At 44.6% G+C, this 16348-nt stretch overlaps 1 protein-coding gene across 4 annotated transcripts in view; it reads right to left on the bottom strand.

Annotated features, from left to right (window-relative positions):
• Positions 1–12842, bottom strand: part of cad (carbamoyl-phosphate synthetase 2, aspartate transcarbamylase, and dihydroorotase) — a 93552-nt gene extending 80710 nt beyond the window's left edge. For 2 of the 4 annotated variants that reach the window (XM_033021384.1, XM_033021386.1), the window contains exons 1-5: positions 12453–12825; positions 8127–8266; positions 7708–7837; positions 4275–4417; positions 902–1043 (exon numbers count right to left, since the gene is read on the bottom strand). In XM_033021384.1, coding sequence (XP_032877275.1) covers positions 902–1043; positions 4275–4417; positions 7708–7837; positions 8127–8266; positions 12453–12561 — 664 coding nt within the window. In that variant the 5' untranslated portion in view covers positions 12562–12825. Of the gene's footprint in view, positions 1–901; positions 1044–4274; positions 4418–7707; positions 7838–8126; positions 8267–12452 lie in introns of all 4 variants that reach the window. The other 2 variants (XM_033021385.1, XM_033021389.1) reach the window with 2 other exon arrangements.
• Between the last annotated feature and the right edge of the window lie 3506 nt (positions 12843–16348).

Here is a 16348-nt window from a genome sequence, read left to right as displayed (position 1 = left end):
CTGGATCGTACCTCCGGTCGCTCTGCGGCCTAACATCGTGGAGCTGGAGGCCTTGCTCAGGACCGACTTTGAGCCCCACAGTGGGGTGTGGACTTGCCATCGGAGCCGAATCCTTGCCTGGGATCGTCGCTCCAACCGCGGCCTGCAGGCTTTAACATCAAGGAGCTCAGTCTCGGGTTGAGAGTCGTCGGGAAGCTCCAAAAGCCACACGACGTTTGACTAGCCCCAGCCAGGGGAGATCACCTGGCGCGGGGAGCTGAAATTCTTCCTCCCCGATGCAGGAACTTGATCGCCCCGACGAGGTGGCTCGCCGCCGGTTACGGGAGTAAGATCGTTCCATCAACAGAAGTTTAGAGGCCCCCGACAGGCAGAACAAAAAACAGAGAGATTTAACTCTTTTTGCTTTCCATCTCAGTGAGGAATGCGGAGGAGTCACTGTGGTGGATGTTCATGTTAAAATGTATTTTGTGTGTTCTGTTGCTTTTTATTGGTATGACTCTATGGCAAATCAAATTCTTCGTATGTTGCAAAACATACTTGGCCAATAAAGTATGATTATGAGATGTGGATTTTTACTTTAATGGTTTATAACTTATGCAGTGGTGAACAAAATGAGTACGTGGTCTTTATTAAACAGAAGGAAAAAAATCAACTTCATGATCATTAAAATTCTGTAGATTAAAAAAAATTCTGCAGGTGTCTGAAAATCAATCTCAACAAACCACAAAAATGTTCACGAAACACAGAAAATGCAATGAAAAATATTTCAATTTAACAATTAGATTTTCAGTTCCTAATTGAATAGTGAATGCTTTATAAAGCTGCAACAACATTAGAAAAATAATCATTTCCTGATGCTCGCGAATTCTAAAGGCATAAACTGTTCTCAGCTTCCACTCACCTTTACTATTAAAAGGATAATCCCATGGCACCACAATTACAGAAGCTCCTCTCTTACATAAGCACCTGATTTGGTTATACTTCATCCCACAGTCCACTGCCATAATTTTCACACTTCCAGAAGGATTGTAAACTTTGGGCTCCTGGTGGTGAGATAGGGGAAAAAAATGTAATCCACTTTTATAAACACAATATGTTGGCTCACTGGTATTTTCTCTTTTACTTGCATAACTTTAACAAAACCATGAAAATATTTTCTCGCAATAATAAAAACCTGGATGAAATTTCATTGCATACATCTACATAAATAAAGTTAAGAAATACCAGCAGAAATGTGCAAGTATTAGTGAATACTAGACCAAGTGCAGACCCGTTGGGTCTGCTCCCCCAACGCAGCCGTTCCCTACCCGTAGCCCCCACGGGAGACGTGGTCCTCCAACTCAAGCTTCTCAGGAATCAGCAGTGCGGCTGTTTTTAAATGGCATCTTTGAGGCGAGGTGCGGGCGCCAGCAGCCGTTATGGTCGCTGGCCAGCAGGAGGCGACAAAATGAGTGAGTGGGAGGGGGAGAAGGATTTGATTAAAAATGTGTACATAAACACGACAAAATTTAATGAGGCGTGGATACTTGGAATGAAAAGTGAAATCTCTACCGTAATGGAAAAAATCAGGGCGTTTGTGGGTCGGGTGTTGTCGTGGCAACGAATCAAAGGCTGGCAGCCACAAGTCAGAAACACACACAGCCACACACACACACAGTTTTATATATATACTAGACCAAGTGCAGACCCGTTGGGTCTGTTTCCCCAACGGCGTTTGCGGGGGGGGGGGGGTGGGGTGCTGCGGCATCACACTCATATTAACCACCCCCCAAACACACAGGTGGGGGAGGGGGGGTGAGAAGAGGGGAGGAAACGGGACAGATTTGGGAGGGAAAGGTGAGCGGGGTAGGGGGTGAGAGAGGGGGATGGGAAGAGAGATGTGGGGGAGGGGGGGATGGGGAGGGAGGGAGAGGGAGAGGGGTGGGGGGAGAGAGGGGAAAGAGTGGGGAGGGAGAGTGGAGGGGAAGGGGGGAGAGAAGTGGAAGAGTGGGGAGGGAGGGGTAGGGGGAGTGGTGGAAGAGGGACAGAGGGGTTGGGGGAAGGGGGCGGGGGGAGAGGGAAGGGGGTGGGGTAGACACTTGAGAGAAATAAATGTGAATGTGAATAGGGGCATGGGGCAGATTAGTTTATGGTGCAGGGAGCAGGGCATAAGCTGAGTGGTCTCCTATGTTGTGGTGTTCTCTAGGACATATATCTGTGCTCTCTGCTCTCAAGAGGTTCAAAAGAGCTGTGTCTGCCGCCATAGTAAAAAAACAATTACTTATTGGAGCTTGTGGTGGTGGTGGTTGGCGTGGTGGTTCTTGGGCAGGGGGAGTGGAAAGTGAGATAGAAATAATACAAAAATAGATGAAATCGTTTTTGGAATACCTGATGCTTTGATTATGCATGTGACTGAATTTCTGCCGCCCTCTTTTATCAGTATACACTTATGGAGGCTGTTTCCGTTGTAAAAAAAATTGTTGAAACACAGTGAGTGATGTGTACAAAGTAGAATTTTTATTTCTTCTAAATTGTCCCAAATGTGGCACATCTATCTGTCTGTCTGTGTCTGTCTGTCTATCTGTCTGTTCTTGACCGGTTTTGGCCATCTGTGCTGCGATTTCCGAGAGAACGCCGCCACCTATGGCCGTCATTTTTGGCCACCTCGCTCAGAGCCCCCCCCCCCGTGCTTAAAGTGCTTTTTTACTTTAACCATATTTTCATTTTCAAACCACATTAAGGGTACTTACTCACAATTGTATGAACATGTGTTCAGTGTTATTCACAGCTCAGAGAAACGTGACCCTCTGCCTTCCTCCAGCTTGCAGACTAATTGAGGCACACCACTTCCTGGTTTTATAGTCCATCCCCCCTGCCGCCAGCGTGGGCAGCAGAGAGAATGGGGAATTTTGTAAAATCATTAATATCTCTTGTCATTTTTCATCGACTGGAAAAATCCTCGGCACACATGCGGCGGAGGGGGGTGGGGCTCTGAGCGAGGTGGCCAAAAATGACGGCCATAGGTGGCGGCGTTCTCTCGGAAATCGCAGCACAGATGGCCAAAACCGGTCAAGAACAGACAGATAGACAGACAGATAGATGTGCCACATTTGGGACAATTTAGAAGAAATAAAAATTCTACTTTGTACACATCACTCACTGTGTTTCAACATTTTTTTTACAACGGAAACAGCCTCCATAAGTGTATACTGATAAAAGAGGGCGGCAGAAATTCAGTCACATGCATAATCAAAGCATCAGGTATTCCAAAAACGATTTCATCTATTTTTGTATTATTTCTATCTCACTTTCCCCTCCCCCTGCCCAAGAACCACCACGCCAACCACCACCACAAGCTCCAATAAGTCATTGTTTTTTTACTATGGCGGCATACACAGCTCTTTTGAACCTCTTGAGAGCAGAGAGCACAGATATATGTCCTAGAGAACACCACAACATAGGAGACCACTCAGCTTATGCCCTGCTCCCTGTACCATAAACTAATCTGCCCCATGCCCCTACTCTTATCACAGAGAAAGCATCACAGATAAGAGCAGGGCATTCACATTTATTTCTCTCAAGTGTCTACTCAACTGCCTTCTGAAATAATTCCTCATCTCCAATTTCATCATGTTGAAAGGATCCAAGTCACTACCACTCACTGTGTTCAAAATGTACAACTTCATTAAAGCTAATTTTAATATTCCACTGTCCGGAAAATCAGCTACCCGTGCCCATCTTAGCATCTATGACAGTACACATCCCATCTTGCCAAATCTCACTGGCACTTGAAGAGTCAGCTCACAACCAGCCTGGTACAGATGACTGAGAACAAAATGGTGAAAATGGGTTTAAATAAGCAGATCAAAAAAGTAAATACAGCAAGTGATTTTTTGAAATAATATAAAATGCTAGAAAATCTCAGCAGGTTTGACAACATCTTTGAAGAGAGGAATGGAAATGTTATTTTAGAATGCAGCAGAATTAATGACATAATAGGTTGTGTAAGCTGTAAAGAGTTGTGTTCACAATAAGGGGCATGGTTATAAACTCAAAAGCAATTAAATAAGATTTGTTTTTCCATTTGATTACAAATGGGATGTTGTCCACTTTTAAGTTGACATGCAAATATCAGCTATACTTTGGTAAAGTCTTGCCTAATTCAGGAAATAAAATTAAGTTGAAAAAAAATACTTATTTAGCATTCATCGGGAAAAAGTTGGAGCTAGTACACCAAGAAGATAAAAAATAGCAAGCACACGCCTTGAACAACCTATCACATTTCTGACATTTACCTTGATAGAAACCTCCTTCACCAAATGTTGTTTGTTCGGATCATGATAAGGAAGCGAATTCGGATCAGTCCCATTTATCACAATCTTCCCTAACATTGTGCCTTTCTCCCGAATCCTCTTTGTTAGACATCTAGTATCTATTCCTGTATGTTTAAGAAAGTTATATTATTAGTTTATAATATAGTTTAGGTCATATCCTGGAGGGCATCATGTGGGTACATTCCCACCACCGCAATCTCACAGAATTAAGTCAGTGTAGTCTATATATCTAATTAGACTCGACAAGAACTAACATTCTAAACATTGAGAAAATGTATTAGACTACCAAAATCACCATCAACAAAATTCTTGAACAAAAAAATTCTACACATCTCACAACAACCAGCTGGTTGAAGTAACTATCTGTCTTAAAATGTACTTATGCAAAGATATACAGACAAAATGTGGTTCCTATACTGATAATTCCAAAAGGAACCACTGGCATTCGGCTGTTCCTCTGTAGATCTGAGACTTGCATAGATCTGCTGTCAGTCTAGGACCAGCTGACTGTCAAATGACAGTCTGTCACTGTGCTCCTTCACTCATCTCCACAGGTAGTCCAATGGCAGAGAAAGTCTTGCAGCAATTTCCTCATAATACACTGGGTAATCCACCACTCTGAAATACATCAGTCAGATCCCTAAGGACTCCATTATATTGACGGGGATTCTAAACCTGGAGAATGATAGCACAGCAAGGAGCCAGGAAGTACAGTTGGATTAAATTACATTTATTTCAATGCAAGAGGTCAGGTAAGGTGGATCAACACAGGACGTGCATTGGTACACAGAGAGGAAACAATATCCTGGCAGGAAGGTTTACCAGTGCTAGTCCAGCCTAGTATAAACCTAGGCAGTGTTGTGGATATCACCGGAGGGGCAGAGGCAGACATAAAAAGAAGAATCAATAAGGCTAGGGTGCTCAGGAAGATCTGGAGCTCAAAACATATCTCAATTAACCCCAAAAATACGCATCTTTAACTCAAATGTGAAACAGGTGATGCTGTATTGATCAGAGACATGGAAAACAACAAAACACACTACAAACAGGCTGCAAACATTCATTAACACCTGCCCTGGGAGAATACTTAACATCTGGTGGAGAGACAAAGTAGGCAATGTGGAAAAGAACAAGCCAGGAGTCCATTGACTTACAAATTCGAAGGAGAAAATGGAGTTGGATTGGACACACCCTCAGGAAACCTGCCACAAACATCACCCGGCAAGCCCTGAAATGGAACCCCCAAGGAAAAAGGGAAAAGAGGTCACCCCTGGAACAGCTGGAGAAGAGGGGTCCAGAAAGAAATGTCTGAGAGTGGGCTCAACTGGGGATATCTCGAAAGAACTGCCAACAACTGAGTGATATGGAGGACATTTGTCAATGGCCTATGCTCCCTAGAGGAGCAAAGGGCTTAAGAGGAAGAAGAAGTGTTGGCAGATAACCTGAGCTGCAGCTGCAATTTTAATAGCACACATAATCTGCACAAAGAGAACAAGAAACTTTGCAACTAAAGTCATATCAGTTGAAGTTCTAAGGACTATGGCTTCCAATTGGTCCCAAAAACTGTATTTGGGCAGAAAGGACAAGAGAAAACTTTTCAGTCACTGGTAGTAAATTTAAAATTGTATTCCAGTCAGAATACAAATTGATTTCTCCCCAATTTGTCGTGACATGATTTTTTTTAATGCCAATGAGTGTTTCACCCTCTTGCAGAAATGTTAAAATCATACCCATATCTTGAGTTACTGTATGTTTTTTGGAGCTACCCCTGCAGGCCTGTCGCGTCAATCACTCAATGGGGCATTGTATCACTGCTCTTCTGGAGCTTTGCACGACACTTTACAGTTGGATCTTCGACTTCCTCATCGGCAGACTTCAATCAGTGTAGATAAGTAGCAACATCTCCTCATTGACTATCAACACAGATGCATCTCAGACCAGGTGGCTAAGAACACAGCCCTATAGGATGGGACTAGGGGAGATTATGTGTTCGGCATGGACTAGAGGGGTCGAGATGGCCTGTTTCCGTGCTGTAATTGTTATATGGTTATATCCCATGATTAAACACTGTATCAATGCCAAATATAAATACCCGACAACACCAATGTGGTTGGCCGAATTTCTAATGATGACGAGTCAGTGTCCAGGAGTGGAGTTGGACACTTGGTTGAGTGATACTGCCACAACAACCTCTTGCTCAACATCAATGAAGGAACTGATTGTTGATTTCAGAAAAGGAAAGTCTGGAAACCACATACAAGTATTTATTGATGAGTCAGTGGCGTAGAGTGTTAACATCTTGGATTGCCTGTCCAGGGCCAAGCACATTGATGCAATTACAAAGAAGGTTTACTTTCTTAGAATTTAAGTGATTTGGTATATGTCTCAGAATACTCTAACAAACATTTACAGATGTATTGTAGAAAATATCCTGAATAAAGGCACAAAAAGCTGGACTGACTCGGCAGGACAAGCAGCATCTCTGCAGAGAAGGAATGGGTGACGTTTCGGGTCGAGACCCTTGTCCAGACAAAATATCCTGACTGGTTGCATCATGGCCTGGGATGGCAATTCTAATGAACAAGAACGCAAGAGGCTGCAGAGGGCGGTGGAGTTAGCCTAGTCCTTCACAGGCACAGCCCTCCCCTTCTTCCAAAATATCTACATGTGGTGCTGCCTCAGGGAGGTGGTAACTATTATCAAGATTCCCCATCGTCAAGGCCATATCCTCTTCTCACTGCTACCATTGTCCGACACCACCAGGTTTTGGAAGAGCTGCTTTCCTATAATTATCTAGTTCTTGAACCAACCCTCACACTATCCCTAATTCAACCTTGACAACAGAATACTACATTCCAGCGCCCGCCGGGGGCTCCAACTTTGTGACATTTAGACCGGGAGCGGGGCCGTAAATCGCCCGGCAGGGCCTAAAATGGCCGTGGGACTTATCATCGCCTGCCTTGGACATCGGGAGACACATGGAGAACAGGGGAGGGAAAAGACTTTGCCTTCCATCACAGTGGGTCCACTGTGATGGATGTTTGTGTGAATTAAATTGTGTGTATGTCTAGGAAATTGTCTTTGTTTGTATGGCTGTGGAAACAGAATTTTGTTTGAGCCTCACTGAGGCTCAAATGACAATAAATTGTATTGTATTGTATTTTATTGTAAACCGCTTGCACCACTGTAGACTTGTTTTTGCTTCTAATTTCGTCTTTGCACTAATATCTTTAATTTATGAAAGAATTGTATGTAATTTGCCCGTAATTTGATTTTTTGTGCATCTATGTGCCTGTGATCCCACTCCACTTCTGTCCCTTTCCTCTCCTCTCCTTCACCTCAGTTCAATCCAGCCTGCCATTCAGCAATGGCAGCATAAAAATAGGATACTTACCCTCCAATGCTGGAATTCCTTGGTCTTTCAGCCACTGGCCCAATGAACGAACTGAACTCCAGTGACTTGGATTCTGTGAATGTTCACCGATCACCAGTGCAGCAACATGAATTTTGGAAGATTCAAACCACTAAAAATAAAAGGTCAATTAAACCTAGTGAATTCAAATACGAGAACTCCATTTTGCCTCTTGGACAAGGGATTAAAATATTGACATAGATGCAATAACCACATTTCAGGCATAATACAAAACCAATTCCTTAACACTGTCGTACATTTCAACATGATTGAGTAAAAGAAAACATCAATTTCATGATCAGATTACCTATATCAAAGGAAATTGATTAGGATAATTACAGACCAATAATTACACTCATTTAAGCATCAGGGCGCAAATTAACTTATCCCATGTTGCATACCTTACTGAGCCCATGTTCATCAACTTCATCCTTTGGTACACCATAGTTCCCGATTAATGGATAGGTAAGGACAAGTATTTGGGAATAATAAGATGGATCAGTCAAAGCTTCAGGGTAACCAACCATTCCCGTCTGGAAAACTAACAAAATATGTCAAGGATAAATGGATGAAATGACAAGTGTTACAGTCAAATATCTTGATTCTGTTACAATCATATTTAATCAACAGGCATATTTCAATTTCATTTAATTTTCCACTAAATCTGCAGCTCTACAAATGTATTTGCTGGACAATTTCCTGCCACAACCTTTTAAACTTTAATTTCCCACATAAGAAAGCACCTTGTCGGAGTTTAATATATGACAATGACAAAATAATTGCGATGAGAAACTTACTTTCCCCTCCATAACAGAGTTTGCCAATATGTAACAATGATACAGCTCAATATACTTTAATGTATTTGGTCCAGAAACTCATCATTTATTAATGAAAGTGCATAAGGATCTTACAATTGCTAAAAGTGGCAAAATCATAATTTGCCGGTAATCTAGAAATAGACAATAGACAATAGGTGCAGGAGTAGGCCATTCGGCCCTTCGAGCCAGCACCGCCATTCAATGTGATCATGGCTGATCATCCCCAATCATATCCCGTTCCTGCCTTCTCCCCATATCCCCTGACTCCGCTATCTTTAAGAGCCCTATCTAGCTCTCTCTTGAAAGTATCCAGAGAACCGGTCTCCACCGCCCTCTGAGGCAGAAAATTTCACACTCACAACTCTCTGTGTGAGAAATAGCTGCTGAAATGGTTTTAGGACAGATATCATTTTCAGTTTGGTCGTATGGAATCCAAGCTATAAGGTTGGTAATGGATCAATTGTACAGAATTTTCAAACACGAGCACAAACATTTTTTAAAAAGGAATATTAATTAATCTTACACAGATCAAAATAAAGATAAGGCATGGAAGAAACATACATATCTAAACAAAACATTAAAAACCAAACTAATATTTATTTAGAAATCACCAAAATTTGGGGGGGGAAAACTGCCGGAATGAGATTAGATATGTAAAATTTGTGGTCCAAATTCAGAGAGGTTATTTAGCAGCAAAAACAATGCACCATTAAAACAAAATTATTCTGGAATAAATAGGACATTACAATCCCAAAACAGAGGGAAGTGGTGAAAGGATGATTCTTTGACTAGAGGTTTTTGATCAGCGAGTTCCTCAAGTGTTGGGACCTCTGTTTACGATATATATGTAGGTAGGCTGATTAGTAAGTTTTCTAACGACCAGAATATTGGAAGAGTTGTGGGTAGCATGAAAGGTTATTAAGAGATACTGCAGAAATATACAGTGCCCTCCATAATGTTTGGTACAAAGATCCATCATTTATAGGCCTGGCAGAGCATCACCAAAGAAGATACCTAGCAACTGGTGATGTCCATGAATCACAGACTTCACCCTTGACGAGGGGAGGGGTGTAGATGCAGTGTTTATGATTTGCAGCAAGGCCTTTGCTAAACTTTTGCATGGTAGGTTGCTCTGAAAGATTATAATTGCATGGATCTATGGAGAGCTAACTAACTGAACTTGGAATTGACTTCATGGTAAGAAACAAGTTTGCAGAAGACACCAAAGTAGGTAAAGAAGGTGGTTATCAAAAATTGCAGCAGGAGCTGAACAAGTAGGCAGAGAAATGACTAATGGGGTTTAATTCAGATAAGTGTAAGGTGTTGCAAGGTCCCATGTTGAACCAGGGCAGGACCTTCAGTGAACAGTAGAGCCCTGGGGTGTGTTGTAGAGCAGACCAGGGGCAGAAATCATTATCAAAACATGGGGGGAGGGGGGAGAACCACCATTTTGTGGTGGCCGCACACGCGCACACACACGCGAGGCTTCAGCCCTATGGACGATAACATTGGGAGCTGACCTGGTTGGTGATCGACTCCGAACTGCAGCAACAGCAGCTTCGTCCGCCCCGAATCGTGGTGCTTCAATCAGCCCGTTCGCGGGGCCTTTCATCGCCCTGCGCGGCATAAAACCGGCCTCAGGAACTTCCATCGCCCGGTGGGGGCTTCAACATCGGGAGCCTCGATCACCTCAACGCAGCAATTTGACCGTGGGGCGATGGAAGATCCCTGCCCCTCGCCCCTCCCCCCCCCCAGCCCTTCTTCGCCCCTGCCCCTCTCCCCCCGGCCCCGGTCCTTCTTCGCCCCGGCCCCGGACCCTCCTTCGCTCCGGCCCCGGACCCTCCTTCCCCCCGGCCGCGGACCTTCGACCTTCGCCCCCCCCCGGCCCCTCGCCCCCCCAGCCCCTTGCCCGCCCCGGCCCCGCTCCGGGACCCGATCCGCCCCAACCCCACATGTGCGCTGCCGACCCACAACCCGTGACAGTGCGGCCCACAGGGGGAGACGGGGTGGAGGGCGGCCGTGGCCGGACAGCGCTGACCCGGGGTGAGAGTGGGGGCTGTCCCGAGGGATGTGCTCCTTCGGCCGCTTACACCTTGGTGCTCGGGTTCAGATCATACCTTCCCGCTTTCAATGACAGAACCCACACATATTTATAGCACAAAGAATTACAATTTCGGCAGTTTTTAACAGGTAAGAAGGTACGCATTCCGTGTATAGGGGGTGTGCACGTAAGATCACTGGGTCATAGGGCTTGACGCACGGAGCCGCTCAATCCATCTGGAGGACATCCGTAACTTCCGGTATATGTTATTAATGCAAGAAACGTGTACCTTCCTACCTGCTAAAAACCGCCAAAATGTTGAATGTTTGCGCTGTAAAAAATTGTGGAAGTCGGGGTAAGTGTGAGAGACATGTACCCAACTTCAGAATTCCAAAAGTGAAGCGTAATGAAGGTAAAGACAAGCGAGAGCTGAAGGGACAACAGCAGCTAAAGTGCTTGGCGAACATTGGCCCTGCAGATATCGGAATTGAAAATATTGGGAATTATCGCGTTTGCCCACTGCATTTCATCAACAGTAAGGCATTATTTGTGGTTTTTCTTGATTCCTTTGGTATCTAAAAAGTCTCAGAAGTGATAAATCTGGCTGTAAATTTTGCTTCAGAGGCGTTTTCTTTTTGTATGTAAAAACCCACTTGAGAGCCATGGGCGATTTTAAAATTTTACAGCCAGATTTATCACTTCTGAAACTTTTTAGATGCCAAAGGAATCAAGAAAAAAACACAAATAATGCCTTAGTTGATGAAATGCAGTGAGCAAACGGCCAATGTTCGGCAAGCACTCTGGCTGTTGTTGTCCCTTCAGCTCTCGCTTCTATCTACCATAATTTCTCCTCACTTTTGGAATTCTGAAGTAGGCTAAATGTCTCTCACGCTTATCCCGATTTCCATAATTATTTACAGCGCGAAAATTGACCATTTTGGCGGGTTTTAACGGGCCCACTACGCTGGAAACAAGTAAGTGTCAGTGCTGACAGGTAAGTGTCAGTGCTTACCTGCAGTTCATCGAGTGTACTCCACTTGGCATAGCGTAGCAACAGTACGGGTCATGGGTCGTGACACGACTGCCGCACAACCTCCCTATTAACAGTGTGTGCTGGAAGCTGCCATGTCCTCCACATGGATTGAGCTGCTCCGTGCGTGACACCCTTTGACCCGATGGCCTTACGTGCAACCCCCCCCATAGCTCAGATTGGGAATCTTGGGCGACATGGACAGGTTGGGCCAGAGGGCTTGTTTGCGTATTGCATGCCCATGATTTTATTAATATTGTAGGTTTAAAGAAAAATGCTGATGTATCATTTTCATGAAGCACAAAAATGTATTTCAGCTTCACACTGACCTTTCCAAAAACAACAGCAATATATTTCTAAGATGCAGAGCCGCCCTTATCTTGCAGCTTCGATATTTGTTATTCAAAATCGATTGATACTACAGAACAATTTACAATTTATAGACTACATAGACATAGAAAATAGGTGCAGGAGGAAGCCATTCGGCCCTTCGAGCCAGCACCGCCATTCATTGTGATCATGGCTGATCGTCCCCAATCAGTACCCTGTGCCTGCCTTCTCCCCATATCCCTTGATTCCATCAGCCTCTAGAGCTCTATCTAACATAGACATAGGCTCTATCTAACATAGACATTAAATTTAAAGATTTAAAATTCCTATTAAGCTAAACAGTGATCTTAAATCTAATGCGCAGAGATATCATGGAAAACTTTAACACCTAACCTAACCTGCCCTGGGTACAGTAACATCTGCGTCTCTGCAGCACCGATTTAAGTCCTCCACGTTGCTAAAGTTGGTGTTCGTGGATTCAAAGCCGTATTGCTCTCGGTGCACTTACCCACTTCGCCGGAGACGTCGGCACTTGCGCCGAAAAGCCTGCCTTCAAACGAAGTGCCGTCTTCCAAATAAAGCCGAGCCATTTCCTCAACTGCAACTTTGCCTGGCATCCTCTGTCGTGCAGCGTGCAACTTCTCCCTGCGCCGAGTGCCTGCCGCTTGAGCTGGGCCCGCCACGTGAGCCCCACAAACGCAACACCGCGTCTGCCCGGGACAAAGGAGCGCTCTCAGCTAGCCGTCAATCAGACCCGCCGCTCTCCAAACCCCCTTATTCTAGCGCAATGATCGCCAGCAACCTCCAAACTTTACTGTGCAAATATTACTCCTTCCCATCCGCAGCAAACGACAGCCCAACTCCACAGCTGCAGCCGGCTACCCACGGCTACTGAACGAAGGAAATGACGTGCCTCTCATCGCTTCAATAGGTGAATTCGAGGGATGCCAGAACAACACGAGTTAAACAGAGTTTAGTGCTATTCACTTACAGGTGATGATCTCCGTGAACTTTGAAGGAGGAATCTAATATTTCTGATATTTTAATTTGTCGAGAATGCTTAGGCAAAGTTTAGCAGTAATATGCACTATTCTGATTACAATATTCAAGACATCAGAAGAAGAAATCGCAAGGTTTGTCAGGGAGTGAGAAACTTGAGTGCATCCCCTACTTTGGAGACATATTTTCCCCTTCGTGTAAAATTGCAACAAAATGTTCTTAACAATCTAACGAAATTGCCGACCATTCAGCCTGAGCTTGCTCTTCCATTCAACGTCTAATTAATCTTCTATCTCAACACCATTTCCTGTCCTATCCGCAGACAATTTGATTCCACTACGATCTAACAACCACTTATGAATGAAATCAATAACTTGGCTCTGCAGCCCCCCAAAAGAAGAGAATTCCAAAAGTTCATCTCCTTTTAACAAAATTATCCTCATTTCAATTCTGTCAATGCCTTTAAAATATTTGCACCGTAAAAGGCTGGTAGTGACAGTAGCCGACCGCCTGCAAAAGTGGTGGAGGTAGAAATGTTCATCACATTCCATCCATTGGTACTTAGAGAATTGTAAATGGCAGGGCTGTAGATCAATTGTTGGAAGGTGTAACCTTTTTTTCAACTGGACACAACAAGCCGAATGCCCTTCTTATCGGCTGGGAAACTGAATCAATTTGAAATACTTTTAAATCATGATTCGAAAATCAGCCATTTTTTAACATATGGTCTCCTTTCATTGATTCATTACAAGTATAGTATGGTGCAACACAACTCTGGAAATAAACCGATTCACGGACATGGTCATGGGTGTGGTGATAAATGAAGCAGGTATATCAACTCGCAAAGGTCCCTTTTTTATTGTTCTTTATTATTTTTGGCTTTTGTCTTATTCTTCTGTAGGCTTTTACTCATTCACTCCTGGACTGCATTATCTGGTAGTTTATCTAGGGGTTTACACGTCACTATTTATTTCACTCTCTCTTTCTCTCTTGTTCTCTTTCTTTCTTGTTAAATTTAAAATGGAAGATGTACATTAAATGTATTTTGTCATATGCTGCGGTTTATACTACTGTACATTGCTTCTAATAAAAATATATTTAAAAAAAAAATCATAATTCAAAAGGAAACTGCAGAGTGATGTTAAAAATTCAGATGCAGAAGCTAAAAGCGTTTCAGATGTTGCAGCAGTCAAAAATATGTCTCCAGTGTGCATCTCAACCTCGCTATGTTGAGGAACAACAAATCGGATTTACTTATAGAATAACCAAATTTGACATCTCATTTGCCCTGAAGTTCTGTGATCACACAACTGCATTGTTCGTCCTCTGAAACTGTGACATAACTTGAACACAACCTCGCAAGTCGCTGATCTACATCGGTGAGACCGGTGATCACTTCGCCCAACACCTCCGCTCGGTCCGCAATAACCAAGCTGACCAAGCTCAGCACTTCAACTCCCCCTCCCATTCCCCATCCGACCTCTCTGTCCTGGGTCTCCTCCATTGCCAGAGCGAGCAACACCAGAAATTGGAGGAACAGCACCTCATATTCCACTTGGGGAGTCTGCATCCTGCGGGCATGAACATTGAATTCTCCTAATTTTGTTAGCCCTTGCTGTCTCCTCCCCTTCCCCAGCCCTCGGGCTGTCTCCTTCCATCCCTCAGCCCTCGGGCTCCTCCTCCTCCCTTTTTCCTTTCTTCTCCCCGCCACCCCCCATCAGTCTGAAGAAGGGTTTTGGCCCGAAACGTTGCCTATTTCCTTCGCTCCATAGTTGCTGCTGCACCCGCTGAGTTTCTCCAGCATCTTTGTGTACCCTCGCAAGTATACCTTGACTGCATTGCCTAAAGAGGTCAATTTTTAAAATGTATTGATTTATCATATTCCAGGTGGCAGTACATAGAACATAGAACAGCACAGCACAGGAATGGGCATTTCAGTCCACAATGTCTGTGCTAAACATGATGCCTAGAAACTGATCTTCATCTGCCTGCACATGATCCATATTCGTCTATTCACTGCACTTCCATGTGCCTATCTAAAAGCCTCTTAAACACCACTATTGTATCTGCCTCCACCCTACCCCTGGCAGTGCATTCCATGCCCCACAACTCTGTGTGCAAAAAACTTGCCCTGGTTATCTCCATTAAACTTTCCCCCTCTCACCTTATAGCTATGGCCTCTAGTGTTTAATATTTCCACCCTGGGGAAAAAGTGTGGCAGCGCGACTCTGTGTTGCAGCGGCCCCTTCAGCCTGTCTGTCTTTTTTTTTTTTTTTGTCGAGTTAAATGTAGTTGTGTTTTTTTTTAATACTGTTTTTAACTGTGTATATGTGGGGGGAGGGGGAATCTGTTAAAAACCTCTTCCCTGCACGGGAGACCCGACATTTCCCTGTCGGGTCTCAGTTGTCGTTGGGGCCTAGCACCATGGAGCGGCCTCCAACCGGAACGACCTGGGGGCTCCAGTCACGGAGCCTGCGGAGCTGCGGACTTACCATCGTGGGGCTGGCCGGCCTCGGAGCATGGGGAGCGGTGGCGGCTCGCTGCTGCAGCCCGACCCCAGAGCACGGAGGCTCCAGCTGCAGCCGCAGGTCCGGTGGACTGAGACATCGGGAGCTCGCGGGTTCGGGTGAGAGACCGCTTTCCGGAGCTCCCGCAACGCGACTTCTCCAGCCCGTGTTGCGGGGTTGGAACGACCCGGAGCGGGGCCGTACATCGCCCGGCGCGGCTTTAATGGCCGCGGGACATTCCAGCGCCCGACGGGGGCTCCAACTTTGTGACTTTTGGGCCTGGAGTAGGGCCGTACATCGCCCGGCACGGCCTAAAATGGCCGTGGGACTTAACATCGCCCGCCTGGGGCTTCAACATCGGGAGAGAAATGGTGCAGGGGAGAGAAAATACTTTGCCTTCCATCACAGTGAGGAGGAGATTCACTGTGATGGATGTTTGTGTAAATTAAATTGTTTGTATGTCTTGTAAGAATTGTCTCTGGTTGTATGGCTGTAGAAACTAAGTTTCGTTTGAGCCTCACTGAGGTTCAAATTACGTAATAAATATTCATAAAAGGCTCTGCTTGTCTACCCAATCTATGCCTCTCATAATTTTATATACTTCTATCAAGTCTTCCCTCAGCATCCAAAGATCCAGAGAAAACAATCCCTGTAGCTGAAACCCTCTAATCCAGGCAGCATTCTGGTCGTCTATCCATCCATGTAGCTGAAACCCTTTAATCCCGGCAGCATTCTGATAGTCCTCTTCTGCAGCTACTCCAAAGCTCCCACATCTTTCCCGTAATGCAAAACTCTAAATGCGGCCTAACCAAAGTCTTGCATCATGACTTCCTGACTCTTATATTCAATGCCACTAACAATGAAGGCAAGTACACCATATGCCCTCTTTACCACCCTA

This window comes from Amblyraja radiata, chromosome 5, assembly GCF_010909765.2.
Source record: "Amblyraja radiata isolate CabotCenter1 chromosome 5, sAmbRad1.1.pri, whole genome shotgun sequence".
Classification (NCBI taxonomy): Eukaryota; Metazoa; Chordata; class Chondrichthyes; order Rajiformes; family Rajidae; genus Amblyraja; species Amblyraja radiata.
The sequence above is the reverse complement of the archived record's forward strand: the minus strand, read 5'-3'. Positions and strand labels throughout refer to the sequence as shown.